We start from the raw sequence: 18,101 nt of genomic DNA on the forward strand, positions 1-18,101 counted from the left end.
CTTTAGCAACGGTGAGTTAAACGGTAGACCTTTATATATAAAGAAATTGTAAATTTTTAATAAATTAATATTCAATTTGTATACTCTCTGTGTAAGCATTTATTTTATCTGCACGCGCCTATGGTGGAACTTCACATCCCTATTTAAAGAAGGAACTACCTGCCTTCCTTTGGATTCATCACATCCACCTATTACCGGCCCACTACAGAACACGTCGAGAAGGGGTTAAGGTCGTAGTCCACCACGCTGGCCTAGTGCGGATTGGCTCCACACACCTTTGAGATCATTATGTCGAACTCTCAGGACTGCAGGTTTCCTTCACCGTTGAAGAAAGTGATATTTTTATTTCTTAAAACGCACATAACTTGGAAAAGTTAGAGGTGCGTGCCGGGATTCGAACTCGCTCCCCCGAAAGCGAAGTCAAGCTCATACCCAATGCGCTATCACCGCTTCCTTCGGGTTCAGATAGGGGCAATTTGGAATCTTGTGATCTCTGTATTGTCTCAGACATGTGACCATTTTTTAACACAAGTACAAAAGAGGCAGTCTTATTTCTAACATGGCAAACACCGTAAGCAATGGAGCCAAATAAAAAACAAAATTAATTATTACAAATACAATTTATCGTCAAGCATAAACACATAAAAACATCAATTCTACAAAGTTTATGCAAAAATATAGTAAGACTTTCAAGTCGCAACTAATTCGTTGAGTTGGGGACAACCCACCCCATGGGGAGAGGGGTTGATTCCGCACCTTCATCTATGTAGCAATCCCATTGCGATCTGTAACAATTAAACTAAATAACTTTAAAAAACCACCGACTTCAAATTACTTAATTTTAGTTTGAGCCTTTTGAGCTATTTTGAGCAGTTTTCAAATTACAAGAGCAAAGTGCCTCCCATATTATGAACACCTAAGATAAGTCATTGGACCTTATTTTTAAATATAAACTAATTTGCAAGGTTATGTTCAAAATATGTAACTAATTAGTCTAACTTTATGGAAGGGAAAAAAATATAATTGTTTGGCGGAAGCAACTAAATATCATTAAACTTTTACGGGGAGGGAATCTGCATGCCTGGGTGTTCTCCATAATGTTCTGAAAAATAAGTCTACACACCTGGGCAGTGTAAAGTCAAAGTCAAAAATATCTTTATTCAAGTAGGCCCACAGGTGGCACTTTTGATGCGTAAATAAGAATTACACGGTAGTGAGATGATGGCGATAACCACATTCGTAAACTTAAAACTAAAGCTACGAGGGTTCCAAACGCGTCCCGGTCTAAGAAGAAGCCCACAACAAACTTAGCCGGGTGTTTTTTTTTTGTTCTCACCATCTCACAATGTCATTTTAAATTATTAGAAGAGCAACCTGGTTAGAGCAATAATTTACACCCAAGCTTTTTTATCGTTTACGTAGTCCTATATACTATAATAGGACTTTTCTATAAGCTTACGTTTAATACAAACTTTGAACTTTTTAAGAGACCTCCAAGATGTCAATTGGTAGTTTATTGTAGAATTGTAAAGAATTGTAAACTATTCTGATTCTGAGTAAGAGGGTACCCGTGACCTGTAGTGGGGCCGTTAAAATTGTAGTTTTATTTTAAATTCCACTACAAGTTCGCCCTTGACTGCAATCTCACCTGGTGGAGCTAAGCGATTTAGTGTTCCGGTGCGATGACGCGTGGAAACCGATTAGGGGTATGGCTACAATACTCCCTGACAGTAAGCCCGCACCATCATCTTAGATGGCGGGATTGTAATAAAGTCCGAACTTTGAGACATAAAATAAAATAGTCGGCAATTTTGCTGCAATAGACTAAAACTGTTGGGTGTCAAAAACGTAATATATTAAATACATACCTAACATCAATAAACCTCGCCACATCCCCTTTGAAATCGACCTGAGGGTACACATCCCCACCGAACAACACCTGCCTCCACTTCACCAAGTTGCCTTTGACCTCGGTCTCCATTAAAGTTGAGGAATCTGTTTGTTTGTTGTTCTGTGCCATTTGAGCTCGCGACTCTGATTCTTCTTGTTCGTACGTAAGAAGTTTGAGTTCCCATAGTTTTTTGATCCGTTCTGTTGAAAAAGAGATTTTATTGAAATTACAAACTGCAGCGTAGCTAACGAGCGGTTCGCATGATGGTAAGTGTTTTCCGCAGCCTAAGAACATCTTCAGCGCCAGACAAGCTAGCATTGAGGATTTTTTATCTGTACCCCATCATCATATCAACCAATTACCGGCCCACTACTGGGCACGGGTCTCCTCCCACCATGAGAATAGTAGTTAAGGTTTTAGTCCACCACGCTGTCGCAATGTAGATTGGTGGACTCCACACGCCTTTGAGAACATTATGTAGAACTCTCAGGCATGAATGAATAAATGAACATACTTTTATTGCACACCACAAAAAGTACATAAAAAAGTATAACAAAACAACGTATACAACTTGGCTCGCAGATTGCAAGGGCTATTTTAATTACTTAAAACGCACATAACTTAGAAAGGTAGAGGTGCGTGCTGGGATTCGAACTCGGCCCCCCAAAAGTGAAGTCGAGCTTCTACCCACTGGGCTACCACCGTCAAATAACTCCAAATGCCAGAAGGGTTACTGCCATTGCTTAAAGCAGTACTATAATAATACTAGGTTTGCGTCCGCGTTTATGACGGTGTTAACAATCCTGTGGAAATGTTTTTGTGTCCTGGGATAAAAAGAAGCCTTGCTCTGTGTCCTTTTAAGTTACTCTAAGTCAAAAACCAAGTTGTAGAACAAACAATTTTGTTGATATATGATATGATTGAAAGATGGAGGAGGCCTTTACCTGCAGATGGATACCCAACTAACTTTAATGCATGTATATTATTTAGATTTTCTTTATTTGGTTTATTTCTTTTTTTTTTTTTTGTAAATCGATGTTTAATATGTTACTTTTGATTATATAGCTTATTTATTTATTATTTTTATTTATTTATGCTATGATTGTTAATTGTTGATGCACTTGTTTCAGAATATCTTATAAAACCATAATTTTAAGATAAATTGTAATTTTTCTTTGAAATTGAAAAATATCTAAATGGTTGAAACAAACTTTTGATGAGCAAATCTGGTAAACTACAATTAATTTTTTCATCAAAATGTATGTTATACTCTTACTAAATATTTACCAGTTTTATAAGACAGTCTGATGTTGGCAGATGTTTTCTGAATGACTACTTACCAATATTATTTTGGAAGGTAGTTGCCTCAGTATCTGATACATCTTGCCCTCTCCCTCTAGCAGTGTTCTGCCGCGCTTTTCTTAACTTCAGAAGTGCTTCTAATTTTGCTATACTCTTATTGGCATCGTGTTTCTTTCTTATTACTTCTTTCAAGAAGATGTCAGCTTGAATTTTTGCTTCTTCCTCCTATAAATAAGATCAAATAAACCTTTAGAAAGCGGAACCGGTGATACCGTGCCGTAGTGGGTTCGGCTTTGTTTTCGTAGAGACAGAGTTCGAACCCGGTACGCACCGTTGACTTTTGGGAGTTATGTGAGTTTTAATTCAAGCAATTTTAATATTGCTTTAAACGGTGAAGGAAAACGTCTTGAGGAAACCTGCATGCCTGAGAGTTCTCCATAATATTCTCAAGAACATGTGAAGTCTACCAACCCCCTTCTCATTCTGAGAGTAGACCAGGGACCACTACCGGGTTGTGGGCCGGCAATCGATTGATGAGGATGATGATGATATCTTTCCAAGTATGGACATGGTCCTAAAGATGTTTTACAACTATATCTTACTATTACTATCCTGTGGAAACCACTTTTTTCCTTGGAATAAAAGTAACCTATATTACTCTTCGTGCTTTCAACTAAGTACATGCCAAAAACCAAGTTGATTTGCTAATGGCGATGCTAACAAAGAAACAAAAACACTATCGCATCTATAATATTAGTAAGGCTGATTCAAAGACAATTAAGAAAATGTCTTAATAAGTTACGCCTAATCTAAGGAATTTCGTAACATAAACCATTTGCCAATACATAGTTATTAGAGTTTGTGAAAAGTTGTTTTTCTAAAGGTATGGATCAAATTATTAGACATTCGATTTAGACAATACCCTGGTTTAGTGAAAAGAAAGAGGGATAAATGAAAGTAATGATATCTTAAGCATCTTCATAGCTCATAATCACCTGTTTAGCTCTCTGAATATCATCTTTTATTTTCTGCAAATTCTCATCAATCTTGCGGGATCTCTCTTCCAACTGCTTTGTTCTTTCCTTCTTTTCTATCTTTCTTTCCTCTTTGAGCCTTTTCAGCCGTAATCTCTTTGCTGTTCTTTTTGCAATAAGCTTCTTGCTCATATCTAAATATGAACTGCTTAGTTTTGCTATCACACTTTGTATAACATTTTTATTCACTTTTATATTATCGAGTGCGGCCTTCCATTCTTCTTCAGATAATTTATCAATATTGTTAGACAGATTTCCTTCTTGAATTTTCATATCATTCAATGATAAAACTAATTCATAGATATTGTCATGAAGTTCTGATATGTTAAGTGTATTAACTTTTCGCTTGACCTCATTAGGTATGCGATTTTCAAACTTTTTCAAGAAATCCTGGTCAGTTAGTTCAGGGGTTAATGAAAAAGGGGTGACAGGAGGTGGAGGGAAGGGAGGTAAAGGATAATGTGTGGGATTAATTTGAAAATTTTGGAATGTAAAATTGCTGTTGTCATAAAAGCCCGACATATAAGACATGATTATTATATTATTAATAATTATAAATATGTAAAAGTGTTATTAAAGCTTCTGTACAGGTTACGTTGATTTAGGCAGCTGGCACTCAGCGTCTTTTAATGCTTGTTCGGCTGCTTGGTAATCTTCGTGCTCTTTGAGATCTTGTTCTGTGTCAAGAGTGTTTTTAAGATCTGTGAATGCTTTTGCTAACCTGGAATAAGAGGGATTATTATTATTATATGCCATGTGGTGCTGGCAGATCAGAATGAAGTTGCCATCGCCTCTCTTTTACCCGTGGGCATGAGGCAACTAAGGGTATGTTACCGAGAATGGGCAACAGCTGAACACAGTTCTCTGTTGCTACTACTAACTGCTGCAATCACTTCTACCCAGAGCTGTGATCATGGGTAAAACTTCCTGTTGAGACAGGCCTTTAGCAGTGGACTGTTAAAAGCTAATGCTTATTATTAACTTATCTTCAACTGTTTTAGACCAGTTTTCTGATTTATCTAAATTTGATGAAACTGCCCAGTTTTGTAACACCTTGTTGGTCTAGTTATTAGACAGCTATATCAAAGGGCCATTGCCCTGGATTACATAGAATTGCTACATTTGAGTTTTATATTTGAAATTCTCAGCTCAAGCCCACTAACAAGTCATAGTAATCATAATACTCCATCAACCACCATTAAATAAATAAATAAATATATTAAGACAACACACACATCGCCATCTAGCCCCAAAGTAAGCGTAGCTTGTGTTATGGGCACTAAGATGACTGTGGAATATCTTTATAAACAATATAGATAAATACTTAGAATATACAATATAAACACCCAGACACTGAAAAACATTCATGCTCATCACACAAACATTTTCCAGTTGTGGGAATTGAACCCACAGCCTTGGACTCTGAAAGCAGGGCAGCTGCAAACGTCATGGATCAGCCCTGTCTCTAACACCCTGTGAGGCCTGTTCAACAGTGGAAGTTAAAAGGCTGTTGATGAATGAATTCCTAGTGATAGCACAGGGCCACTCATAGTGCCAGTGAGTCATGAATACATTGGACACAATTGAGTGGTATAGATAAGGACTGGCAACATCGCATGTTCTATATAGAACAGGAGAGTATGTTACAAGGCAAATAAAAGGCTAGTTCAAAAGGCCTCTAAAGTTGATCACCCATACAGTCGGACTAAATTTCAGATCAATTCAGTGATTTGTGCTGCAACATAGTGACACAAATTTGGGTTTACCTAAACTAAATTAAAAACTCAGCTTATATCAATATTTACTCATGGCAAAAATTCATTTATCTGATATACTTTAAGTAAAAGGTTTTACTCATGGCAAAAATTCATTTATCTGATATACTTTAAGTAAAAGGTACATGGTTTGGATTGGACTGAGAAATAAACAAAAAGTTATTAACTACGACTTTTTCTTTATTTCTTATGTATATACATAAAAAGTAACGTTCGGTTCGGTTAATAAGCTATTGAAAAAAGCTTTTATAACCTACAAACCATCTGCAACCACAAAGACAAATATCTCAGTAAATACGGTCTCTGGACAAAAAATACACTTTACGGGACCATCCCGATGTGTAAATTAAAATTTAGAACACAACTCACCGCCGTTGGCAGTCAGGTACCATCATAAGTGACTCCTGCAGAACTTCTTCCTGCTTCCTTATATTGTGTTCGTCCTGTCCTTCGTCTTTTATCTTTTGTATTCTAATTTTTTGCTTTTCGGCCTCCTTTTCGTAAACAACCTTTTCCTTTGCTATACGCTTAACAACGCCGGTTTTGATCTTTATTTGCCTGATACGGGGATCTGCCATTGTATAAGACGCGCTCGGTTTTAGAAATTTGAATTTTTGTCTTTTTCGAAAAGTGAATCAGTCTGAATCATTTGACGCAAATTTGACAGTACCTATAAAACTAGTGACATTGATTGTCATTTTTTTTAACGTCAGATTTGACCTTCCTGCCATACTTCCTGCGGCCCTAAAACCGGTCACACGGCTCTGAGCTCGAGTTCTTCCGTCTTATGCAAGGAGGATACAACCGTACTGCGAGCGTGCTACAGGAAATGGAAAATAATCACAGAGAAAATCAAAAGTAAGAGAAATGAAAGTTTGAAAGTCAGGGACATATCGTGTGCCATCACAAATGCATAAATGTAGTGTTATATTCTCTTTGAAATGCACAGTGCATTTCAAGGCAAACGAAAACCTAGCCGAAGGCGAATTTTCTTTCTGTAAAATGTTTAGTAATCTTTCATTATAAGTACCAACTCACTATCTAGGAACATTCAAAACCCCTAATATTTAGCCATTGTTGCATGAAGAGCATTGTGTCAAAAAAATTGAAACACCATGCGCACGTCGTATTTCTCACCCGCGCCTCGTAGTGTTGCTAGCTCACAAACTTTTCCCATTTTTTTCATTTTATGGTAAATGTTTAGAATATTAGAGTTAAAATAATTACTGTCAACTGCTAAATGGGGAGAAGTAACTAACCGCCTGTTCAAGAAACACTACTAAAGTGGAGTGGTTCTTGATGTTTCAATTTTAATCCTGTACACGCTTTCTGTATTTTCTTAATTCTATGAGTACAGCTAGCCCTAATGGTTGCCGACATCCGATAGGACTGGAAGATGTTGAGAAAATTCGTATTCTCTTAATACCAAGGCAATCAAAATATTACGGCTACTTTTTCTAAGCAAACCAGACGCACTGTCAAATTGTATGTTATTCAATAAAAAAAAATAACGAAGGTAGACGTTGCCCGCGTTCTTCGTACACGTTTGTATTGGTTTTTTTACAAGTTTAAGTCGTTGTGTTCCTGGAACAAAAATTAGCCTATGAGAGGTACATAGGCTACTTTTTCGTCCGTTCAACTAACTCTATGCCAAAAATCAAGTGGATCGGTTGCTTGGTTAAGGCGTAAAGGAAGGACAAACGAAGGTACAAACAAACACAGTTTCGCATTTATAATATTAGTAGGTAAGGATTGTGACAGTGCCAGATTGAGAAGTCCTCTTTAGGGTGCCTTTCCACCAGAGATGTGCTATGCAGCTATGCTGCGAAGATGTGAAATCTACGCTACGAAAATATGTGACTGTTTCCACCGATACTAAGCTATGTAGCTGTGCGAGGAGGATGCGCTATGAAGATGCGCCGCCGCAAAGTAGCTGCGCGAGAAAGAGACGCAGCTCGAGCTATGAGATGTATCGATAGTTGGGAAGTGGCATGTCTACTTTCAGCGACAGACGCGGGCATACTGTAGGTACTCTGCTCTGCACATAGCTACACCACTCGCAACGGCCCATAGCAGGCATCCATAGCACGGATCTTTCCATATAAAAACATATCTTAGTTGAATCCGTTTCCACCAGGGCCAAGCTATGTGCACCAATGAATATGATTGGTGGATATCAAACGCATCCATAGCAACGTAGCATAGCAAAAAAAGCAGCCTTATGCCCAACCAATCCACGTCCGACATAGCTCAGCGAACAATCGAACAATCAGTCGAACAATCGATGGACGTCGAGGTCCTAAGGTGATAGAATGGCCACACCACACCGTTAAACGTAGCGTGTGTCGGCCCTCAATAATGTGGACAGAAGACATCAAGCAAGTCGCTGGAAGCCGCTGACAACAAGTGGCCCAGTACTCCCTATGAAAGACCTATGTAAATAAATAAATACCTATAATAAATAAATATATTACTACAATCCACACATCGCCATCTAGCCCCAATGTAAGCGTAGCTTGTGTTATGGGTACTAAGATAACTGATAAATATCTTTTATAAATAATATACTATACATAAATACTTGTAATATATAGATAAACACCCAGACATTTTCCAGTTGTGGGAATCGAACCCACGGCCTTGGACTCAGAAAGCAGGAACGCTACAAACTGCGCCAATCGGCCGTCGTGAACGTAATGTCCAGCAGTGAACGTAAATCGGTTGAAATGATGATGATGATGACGATGACTCAGTAATGGTTGGATTTGAATCCGACCATGTGTCTTAAGTACCATGTAATATGCCTGCCTGTGAAAGAAATTTAATGCCAAAGGGTTTTTGCTTTTAGGGCACTTATATTAAGCACTAACAAATAAATTATATTATGTAAAAAGGAATAAACAAAATACTTGATATGAATGACTGTATCTTATCAAATAGCCAATTGATTTCTTTTTATTGATAAAATGCCTGGCGAACTCGCTTGGAAGCTACTTCAGATTGGATTAAATAACTCAAAGTAACACCATGAAATAAAATGTTACATCTTCATGCTCTAAGAAACGTATGATAAGGTTTGGGGTTCCGTACTTACTTTAAAATATCTTAGTTAAAATAAAAATCCAACCACTCATCGCAACTTTTACGAACAACGAATTTAAGTCACGAACCTTTTTAAAAATGCCTGACGCATACGACATCGTTCGACTAGTTATGTGAATCTTGTACTCAATAAAACACTAATAACAAGCTACTCAGCTAATCAAGTGAAGCTCGCTCGTTGACTTTGTGGGAATTTGGTCACCATCCAGAACTTTCAGAACGTGCATTAAGAAAAACAATCAACCAACATAAAAATAACGGTTTATTCATTAGTTAGTAGTAGCGTCTCGATAGCCTATAGCCTAAATAACCAATGAATATTGGTTCTTTAGGCTATGTGCCCGCGTATTGCCACTTCAACTTAGAGACTCGTTGAGTTTCGTCGGTAACTCTGCTGCTTCTACGGATCTCGGAGTATGTCTAAGTGATAGAACAAGGAATGACCTTGTTCACTCATCACTTCATATACTCCGAGAATAGTTTTCTTTATTGCCCACCGAGTGTCTCTCGAGTCTGGCTAGTAAACGACCGATTTAGAGCCGTAAGTCATTACTGGCCATAAACACAATTCGAAGAATTTGGAAAAAAAAATACCTTAATGCATGAAGACCAAAGTCTTCGAAGGAGTATATAAGTATACTTATTTTAATGGTCTATGTAAATGAGTTAGGTGCTAGATGGTTATAGTCGCATCGACTTGAAATTCAGTTTTACAAATCGCATGGGAACCATGGATTTCCGCAGAGTCAAATGTAACCTTTATATTAATCCAGGGTATAATCTATAGCCATTTCAAAATCCAATCAATTTCGTTTAGTAGTTTATGCGTGAAATAGTAAAACATCCATAAGTCCTCCTAAACTTTCTCGTTTATACTAGCCTTTTACCTATAGTATATACCTATAGTATATACTACCTGTTACCCGCCACATCGACCCCGTATGCGTTTTTAAATCGTATTTTAAGTTGTCTTTTAAAAATATTCGGGTGTGCTTTTAAAAGGCTTCAATTTTTTTAAACTCTATATAACTTCTGCATTCTGTCAGATTGAAACGAATTACTTAACTGCTATATAAACCCATGATGATAAAACTATTTATTTGAATAAGAATTCAATTAATATAGGTATATGCCCTCGCGTAATATATCTAACTATCTCATTTGTTATGTTTTTTGTAGGTAGGTAACAATGAGTACTTTGATCATGTAATACATAATTTTTATGAATAATCAATAGTTTTCTCAGCACACGCCAAGTAATGTTAAATGGCAAAATTTTGCTACTTTGGGTTCCATTATTGCAATTTTCTTAATGACCTGAACTTTTTTGAAAATAATATAGCCTATTTTATTTCGTGGTAGGTTTGCTTTCTTTTGGAGAAATTAGATCCAATACCGTCGCTTCCAATTGGGTACAAACAAACAAACAAAAAATCTTTCCTCTTTATAACATTACCACAGACGTAGGAAGAAGGCCAGTAGGATAACCTAATTATACCTACATACTCATCTACCTATATACAATATACCTGTTTATCTACGTGTTGAATTGGTAAGGGTAACTACCGGGAATTGGTGTACAGAACACTTAAGATAGAAAAAGTATTGTGGAACCATTCTTTTACCTATAGATACAAGATTTTAAGATAGGTACTTAGGTCTGACATGCGTTATCCAAGCGAGAGGAGCCGATAAGAGTTGATAGTGGTAATCATAAAAGTAATGTACACCTTGCCCCGTCGACCCACAAGGCAGGAGGTCTGCCAAAATGAAGTTGTTGCTACTTCTGGCAGGTATGTCTAGAATAATCTTTGATATTTTTTAATTCACTGATCTTATACCCGCGCGTCGTATTAAACCATGTCAAAATGAATCATCATTATCAGGGCACGAATATCCTGCCACAATGAGATGTTGTTAAGGCCGTAGTCCACCACGCTGACCCAGTACGGATTGGTGGGTCAGCGTGTTCATACACCTTTGAGAACATTATGGAGAACTCTCAGGTATGCAAGGTTCCTCACGATGTTTTGCTTCACCGTTGATTCCTGCTGGGCGCCGCGAAAGTGAAATCGAGCTTGTAATCAATGCGCTATTACCGCTTGCTCCGCTGCCCAGTATTGCAACTAAGTAATTGGTGGTCCTGCAATCCTACTTAATATTATAAATGTGAAAGTGTGGATGTTTGTTACTCAATCACGCAAAAACGACTAAAAGGATTTGGATGAAATTTAGCATGCATGTATCCTTTGGCATAGGCTACCTTTTATCCCGATTCCTTTAGTAGTTCCCGAGGGAAATTTGAAAACTGTTAACGAGTGAATCTTTAGACCTAATCTGAATGCCATGCAGGCGAAGTCGCGGTCAGAAGCTAGTACCTTATAAATCGTAGTTAGTTTTCGCGCGCTCGAATACCTAAACAGGTAGAAAATTTAGCTTGAGGCACTCAGTTCATATTGGAGCACGCATACCTAATAGTGTACTCTTTTGTTTTCCTTGAGCAGGTGCCTTATCGCTATGTAGCGATAAGGCCGCCAAATTGTATACTTTTTGTTAAATTTTTACTTTTAATTTGTTATGTTTATGTGGTGTACAATAAAAGTGTATTCATTCATTCATTCATTCAGGTTTGGCAGTGGCACTGGCAGTCCCCAGGTTGCCTAAGGCACGCGACTTTTATGTGGAGGAGCGTGATGATGATGGTTTAACATTAATCGTCCTTACGGGTAAGTTCTGAATTATTTTTTTACTCATCGATATAAGCCAAGGGCTCCAAATTAGGCCAAAAAGAAGAAATAAAAAATCCTCAGAAGATTTTACAATGGGTTAAGGAAAAAAATAAAATATATATATATATAAAATTTTATCTATATATAAAATATATAGATAAAATGTTTTTAGCATTAAAATTATTCATTGTAAAGTCAACCTCTCCTGAGGATGCTCCGGTGCTCCGGTATGTTCGTAGAGAGTATTTGCCGAAGATCTGTTTGGTGTAGAGTATACCTAAAGATTGAAGACGTTATAAATTACACCATACGTTTTGGGTTGCCTTCGCGGAGTATAGCAAATTAAGCCTCATTTTCACAATATCTCTCATCTCTGTACAAATTTTACAATGAATAAAACTGTATCGAATTATTGGTAAAATAATTACTATCAACTTCTAAATGGACTGAAATTACTAAACGTCTGTACGATAAACACTACTAAAGTGTGCGTGAGCGGTTTTCGTTGCTTCAATATTCGTGGTGTACACGGTTTCTCTATGTTCTTAGTCTATGCAACAGACATAATTTTTGTGAGAGAGTCGGACTAGCACTTTGCCGGTCTTCTGTGGTGCACAATAAAAGTGAAGTCATTCATTCATTTGCAGAAGGCGAACGCATCGTCCTTGGAAAGATCGGCAGGAAGGTAGACAAGCAAGACGATGAGGTGTTCTTCCAGATGACAGAGGAGCGGGATGCAGCCAGCGGCGCATACCACGTCACTATCACGTGGGACGGCCCCAGTGATAGGGTGTTTGAAGACTGCTTTGACTTTGGTGAGAATACCAATAAGTTTGATATTCCTGTAAAATCCACCACCCATTTCAAGAATTCTAAGCTTAATAATACACAGACAAAAATCTAACATAAAATTATGATAGGTGACAGTAGACTTCTTCAGCATTTGCTCCCTCCCAAAGTGGTAGACCTCTGATCCCGTTTGGATAAGCATTGAGACTTTATCAATTTCAATGTCCAGCTTTGTAAAACTTGATTTTTAAAAGATTTCTTTTATAAGGACCACCAAATAAACAAAATAGCTCTTGACTTGTTTGAACGAAAATTGCTTTTAAAATCTGTTCATTTTTCATAAGTTTAAAAGTACTTAACTTGTCGTCGACAAGAACTCAACACAATAAGTAACACTGACTGTGTTATAGACTAAAAAAAATTTAACATTTCAGGTAACAGACAATGGTACGGTGGCCCAGAACAGAAAGAGCAATACTGGCCAATACAAACCTCAAAAATCGAGAAATATTCGATAATTTCAAAGGAAGCCGATAATTCTGCAGTCTCTGAAAGATATTGGGTCAACTCAAATGGATGGTACATTTACATCCAACCAGAGGCACCCTTATTCGTGGACCACCACAATATCTTGGATAACCACATTTGCTTCGTCGCTGAGGTTGCAGCTCCTTATTCTACAAAACGTTTGCACAATGTTCTGCAGTACGACCTTTGGTTCTTCGACGACGTTAAGCAAGCGCATCAACACGCAGTTGACACGTACTTAGGTAAACCATCAGGGATTCCCGACTACAGAATGATCCAATACCCTGTTTGGTCTACCTGGGCAAGATACTCTAGAGAAATTGACCAAAGCAGTCTTTGGGATTTCGCCAACGAAATTAAAGACAGTGGGTTCCCCAACGCCCAATTTGAGATCGATGATCTGTGGGAAATTTGCTACGGATCTCTAACTGTTGACGAGAGGAAACTTCCTGATTTAAAACAACTTGTTCAGGATATTAAGGGTCTCGGATTCAGAGTTTCGATTTGGGTGCACCCCTTCATCAATAAGGACTGCGAGCCGTGGTACTCCGATGCTTTGAACAAAGGGTAAGTTAAAAAACATATCATATAGCATACTTAAAAACTATTCACGGAAGGCAGAACTAACTGTAATATATACCTATTTAAAGTTTTGATAATTCCGTTGTTTTAGTTGTTTTCCGAACCAAATTTCTGTTCGACTGAAATACACCCAATATATATTTTTTGCAGTTACCTAGTCCTGAACGAAAATGGTAGTCCAGATAGCTCCTGGTGGAACAACAACGGCTCAGTGCCCGCCTACATCGACTTCACGAACCCTGAAGCAGCTGACTGGTACAGCAAGAGAATCCAAAACATTTTGGATACTTACGATATTGACAGCATTAAATTTGATGCTGGAGAATCTAGTTGGTCTCCTCAGGTAAGGAAAGGTCTTTACACAGTGTGTTGCAACCTTTTGAAGCCATAATTTTGGACCCATAAGTTATCCTTTTTCTTGATATATAATAATGTCAGTTAGATTTATAAATCCCTGATCGCGTATCATTCAAAGCACGTTTACATAAAGTGAACATTGGAACAAGGTACTGGAATCAGGTCTGCAGCTTCCTAGAAGTCTTCTTTATTAGTTTATTTTATAAAAAAATATTATTTATTATTTCTAGATTCCAGTTCAAAATGGCGATATTGATCTACATCCCGGACACATCGTGCAATCTTACGTGAGGACTGTTGCCCAGTTCGGACCTATGATCGAAATCAGATCTGGAATGAGGTACGTAACTTACAAAATCGGTAAATTTTATGTTTATAGTTGCAAAGACCGAAACCAACTAAAGCAGAAGTTAGTAAAAAGTGCGATTACATATTTCCCTTATTTCCGCTAACAACCAACTTTGCTCGACCCATAATCCCTTAGCCATAACCAATGCCAGTGCCGGAGTTTAATTTCCAGTTACAATGATTAATCCTAGGGTTTCTTACACTTATAATCTTATATTTTTTGTATAGTGATAGAAATAAAATGTCCCTAAAACGTTCGGTGGCCTTTTTGGTGCCAGTACTCAATTTATATCTTGTGTCATTTAGTAAATAGGACACTTTAGAATTATTATCCTAAGGTATCCCCTGGAGTAAAATGAAACTTTCTTGATTAAGACTACCACATTACCGAGATATCCCCATTACTTAGATATTGCACACTGTAACGTACTACTAGTATCACTTTACTAGGAGTATTGAAAGTAGTGGCCTATGGAGACAACTGGCATACTGGATTCAATGGCTGGTGTCCCAGTTTAATGGGGGACACAATCTACGGATATGCAGGATTAAAAAGACAATATTTTTCTAGGACCCAAGACCTCCCAGTGTTTATTCGTATGGTAGACAAGGACACGTACTGGGGCTACAACAACGGGCTCATCACCCTCGTAACCACGTTGCTCACCATGAACCTCAATGGCTACACACTGGTGCTGCCCGACATGATCGGCGGCAACGGCTACAACGACAAACCTTCCAAGGAACTGTTTGTGAGATGGTTACAAGCTAATGTATTCATGCCCACGCTGCAGTACTCCTTTGTGCCGTGGGATCATGATGAAGAGGTTAGTAATTTTTTGCTCCAGAAACTATCCATACTAATATTATAAATGCGAGAGTGGTGCCAATTGTTCAGTTGTACACGAATCCCTTAAATAAACTAGATTGGTTTAAAACTAGGGCTATCCTTTGAGCCCCAGGATACTTTGAGACCTGTCAATTTAGTTTGGATTGAAGATTTCTGTACTATAGCGGCTCCAGGGTCTGTTCGTTTCTTTGCTAATTATTTGGTACCCAAGTTTGGCTCAAGCACATTTACGATGACAAAATTGTGCATTTTGGAGACGGACTTATAATACTTTTTAGTCTATAAAAGCAACAGAGATTTAAAAATAGGCTTGGTTGTCGAGAGATTAACCAATCTAATCGACTTTTAGATAGATAGCTTTATCTCTAAATTAGCGTCCGTGATATATATGATTATTAATTATCTTATAGAAACTAACAGTTCCACTGGTTTATTATATAACCAACGGCAATGGCAACAACTAGATTTATATTAGTAAGTTAGGATCAATCTAGCTGGTAATATCCCTATTATAAAGTTCTACCGATGCCCAAAAACTATGCAGCATCAGATAACTGAAATATGTGCAGGTGCAGTTTTCAGTAAAGCCTAGGATGTGCCTCTTATTTTTACTAAGAAGTAACGTCATGCTTTAGGGTTAGAAAGTTCTAGAATTAGCTTATAATCGCCCATCGCAGAAAGAAGTGGTTGCCAGTACGTCAGTAAATATTATTATCGAACTGATAAGAAGTGGTTTCGCTACTCGTTAGTACCATGTCGTGTCGTGGAATTTTTTGTGTACCTAATGTTCCTATCATTATTATCAACCCATTAGCAGCCCACTACAGGTCACGGATTTCCTCTCAGAATGAGCTCTTAGTCCACCACGCTAGCCACGTTATGGATAACTCTGGCAAGCAGGTTTCCTCACAATGTTTTCCTTCGCCGTTAAAGCAATTGATATTTTATATTTCTTGAATTAAAAACCATTCATCTTTTTGTTCCAATCCAGGGATTCACGGCCTGGTCTGTTATCCCGGGATAACAGACCAGGCCGTGAATCGTTCGTTACTTTATGTTTCTAAATTACATAAATACTGATTTGTTCAGGCGGTTGAGATTTGCCGTCGCTACACGCAATTGCACGCAGACTACGCGGATGAGATCGTTGCCGCCATGCAAGCTTCGGTCGACAAGGGTACTCCGGTCAACCCTCCCATCTGGTGGATTGACCCTACCGACCAAGAAGCCCTAGCAGTTGGAGATGGTAAGATATTTCTTCGGAATTTCCTAAGCTTATTAAGAAGTATTCTGATTTCTGTTGATATGTAATCAACCGGAGCTATCTGGCTAGTAACCGACATAATCGCTCAAAGAGTTGCGAAGCTAAAGTGACAATGGCTGAGGCACCTAGCTCGGAGAATCGATAGACATTGGGGTCTCAAGGTGCTGGACCTGGTGGTGACCTCGCACCGGTAAACGCAGCGTTGGTTGGCACCCTGACTAAGTGGACGCACGACATCGAGCGAGTCGCAATGAGCCACAGGACCCAAGCAGCAAGACCGTACTAATTGTAACCGTAACTCCCTACAAAAGACTCCCTATGACCAGCAGTGGACGTCCATTGGTTGACTGATAATCAACCATTGCGGAACGGATTCCAACCGTATCTTCTCTGGCAATCCCCACTGGAGTGTATTAGTAAATTCAGTAAGGGTTTACATAACCAAATAAATAAACTTCAGATTTTCTTCAAATCAATGATGAGAAAGCCTAGGTCTAAGTCATAGCGGACTTGCTTAGAATGTTTATTCACTCTTACCTTGAAGGTATACTACTACCTATTCATCATCATCGTCATCATCGTAATCATCATCGACCCGTTAACGAGGGTTACAAGGGATGAGTCTCCTCTCGAGATGAGAATGGTTAAGGCCGTGGTTCACCACGCTGGCCATTGCGGATTGGTAGACTCCACTCGCCCTTGAAAACATTTTGGAGAACTCTTTCCTCATAGTGTGTTCCTTCACCGTTAAAGCAAGTGATATGTAATTAAATATTTAGGAACGAATACTAAGCGCGTAACATTGATGCCGGAAAAGCACACCTTAGTGTTTCGTATCACAAACGCGGGTAGAAGCACTATTTCCCTCTCTTCCTATAAGAGAGCATGAGACTAGCAGAAGATAATTATTTAAGCTGATGGTAGACTATAGAAAAATATTTTTTCAGAATTCCTCTTGGGCGAACGCATACTAGCAGCGCCAGTGTTAGTTGAGGGGGCAGTATCTCGAGACATCTATCTTCCTAAAGGCCAGTGGCGGGATGGTGTGACTGGCGAGCTGGTGTCTGGACCAACATGGCTGCGGGACTACCCAGCACCGTTGGACACTCTGCCTTACTTCACGCTTGAAGACTAAGATCTTTTGTAAAACATAACTTATGTACATATTTAAAGAATAGAAGTACACCAGTAATACTTAAGAATTTTCTAGTTTTATTTTAATTCCTCAACGCGGCTTTTCGCTTTTACTGTATCGTCCTTACAATGTAATATAAAAATAAATTTCGCATTTTAAAATAAATTTTTAAATGCGAAAGTTGCTGCGTGCAGAGAGACAAAAATGCAGTTTTTCAGGTACGTGATAACTTGACTTTGACGGCCGATTGACGCAGTAAGCAGCGACCCTGCTTTCTGAGTCAAGGCTGTGGGTTCGATTACCACAACTGGAAAATGTTTGTGTGATGAACATGAATGTTTTTCCGGTACCTGGGTATTTATTTCTATATTATAGGTATTTATGTAGACTATTCATAAAAAATCTTCGTCAGCCA

At 38.3% G+C, this 18,101-nt stretch overlaps 3 protein-coding genes across 3 annotated transcripts; 1 reads left to right on the forward strand and 2 right to left on the reverse strand.

Moving 5' to 3' along the window:
* Nucleotides 1-601: 601 nt before the first annotated feature.
* On the reverse strand, nt 602-4,795 carry LOC120632759. Its single transcript, XM_039902749.1, has 4 exons — nt 4,189-4,795; nt 3,232-3,418; nt 1,869-2,091; nt 602-785 (listed from the first exon to the last, which is right to left on the reverse strand). The coding sequence occupies exons 1-4, from the start codon at nt 4,756-4,758 to the stop codon at nt 701-703; spliced, it is 1,065 nt and encodes a 354-aa protein (XP_039758683.1). The 5' UTR covers nt 4,759-4,795; the 3' UTR covers nt 602-700.
* A 3-nt stretch (nt 4,796-4,798) lies between these two features.
* On the reverse strand, nt 4,799-6,676 carry LOC120632760 (tubulin-specific chaperone A). Its single transcript, XM_039902750.1, has 2 exons — nt 6,372-6,676; nt 4,799-4,948 (listed from the first exon to the last, which is right to left on the reverse strand). The coding sequence occupies exons 1-2, from the start codon at nt 6,578-6,580 to the stop codon at nt 4,819-4,821; spliced, it is 339 nt and encodes a 112-aa protein (XP_039758684.1). The 5' UTR covers nt 6,581-6,676; the 3' UTR covers nt 4,799-4,818.
* Nucleotides 6,677-10,847: 4,171 nt separating this feature from the next.
* Nucleotides 10,848-17,700, forward strand: LOC120632648 (myogenesis-regulating glycosidase-like). Its single transcript, XM_039902597.1, has 9 exons — nt 10,848-10,897; nt 11,732-11,830; nt 12,481-12,648; nt 13,057-13,717; nt 13,883-14,075; nt 14,320-14,429; nt 15,009-15,264; nt 16,377-16,533; nt 17,499-17,700. The coding sequence occupies exons 1-9, from the start codon at nt 10,873-10,875 to the stop codon at nt 17,684-17,686; spliced, it is 1,857 nt and encodes a 618-aa protein (XP_039758531.1). The 5' UTR covers nt 10,848-10,872; the 3' UTR covers nt 17,687-17,700.
* Nucleotides 17,701-18,101: the final 401 nt, after the last annotated feature.

Source organism: Pararge aegeria, chromosome 20 (assembly GCF_905163445.1).
Source record: "Pararge aegeria chromosome 20, ilParAegt1.1, whole genome shotgun sequence".
Classification (NCBI taxonomy): domain Eukaryota; kingdom Metazoa; phylum Arthropoda; class Insecta; order Lepidoptera; family Nymphalidae; genus Pararge; species Pararge aegeria.

Bases quoted from the DNA above. Each gene is read 5' to 3' on its own strand.
- LOC120632759 (XM_039902749.1), bottom strand. From the start codon at position 4,758: ATGTCTTATATGTCGGGCTTTTATGACAACAGCAATTTTACATTCCAA. The intron at 2,092-3,231 runs GTAAGTAGTCAT...CTTTTTCAACAG, and splicing joins TACCTTCCAAAATAATATTG to AACGGATCAAAAAACTATGG. The intron at 786-1,868 runs GTATGTATTTAA...TAATTGTTACAG, and splicing joins GCGAGGTTTATTGATGTTAG to ATCGCAATGGGATTGCTACA.
- LOC120632760 (XM_039902750.1), bottom strand. From the start codon at position 6,580: ATGGCAGATCCCCGTATCAGGCAAATAAAGATCAAAACCGGCGTTGTT. The intron at 4,949-6,371 runs GTGAGTTGTGTT...CTCTTATTCCAG, and splicing joins GTACCTGACTGCCAACGGCG to GTTAGCAAAAGCATTCACAG.
- LOC120632648 (XM_039902597.1), top strand. From the start codon at position 10,873: ATGAAGTTGTTGCTACTTCTGGCAG. The intron at 12,649-13,056 runs GTGAGAATACCA...TTAACATTTCAG, and splicing joins TGAAGACTGCTTTGACTTTG to GTAACAGACAATGGTACGGT. The intron at 15,265-16,376 runs GTTAGTAATTTT...TGATTTGTTCAG, and splicing joins CGTGGGATCATGATGAAGAG to GCGGTTGAGATTTGCCGTCG.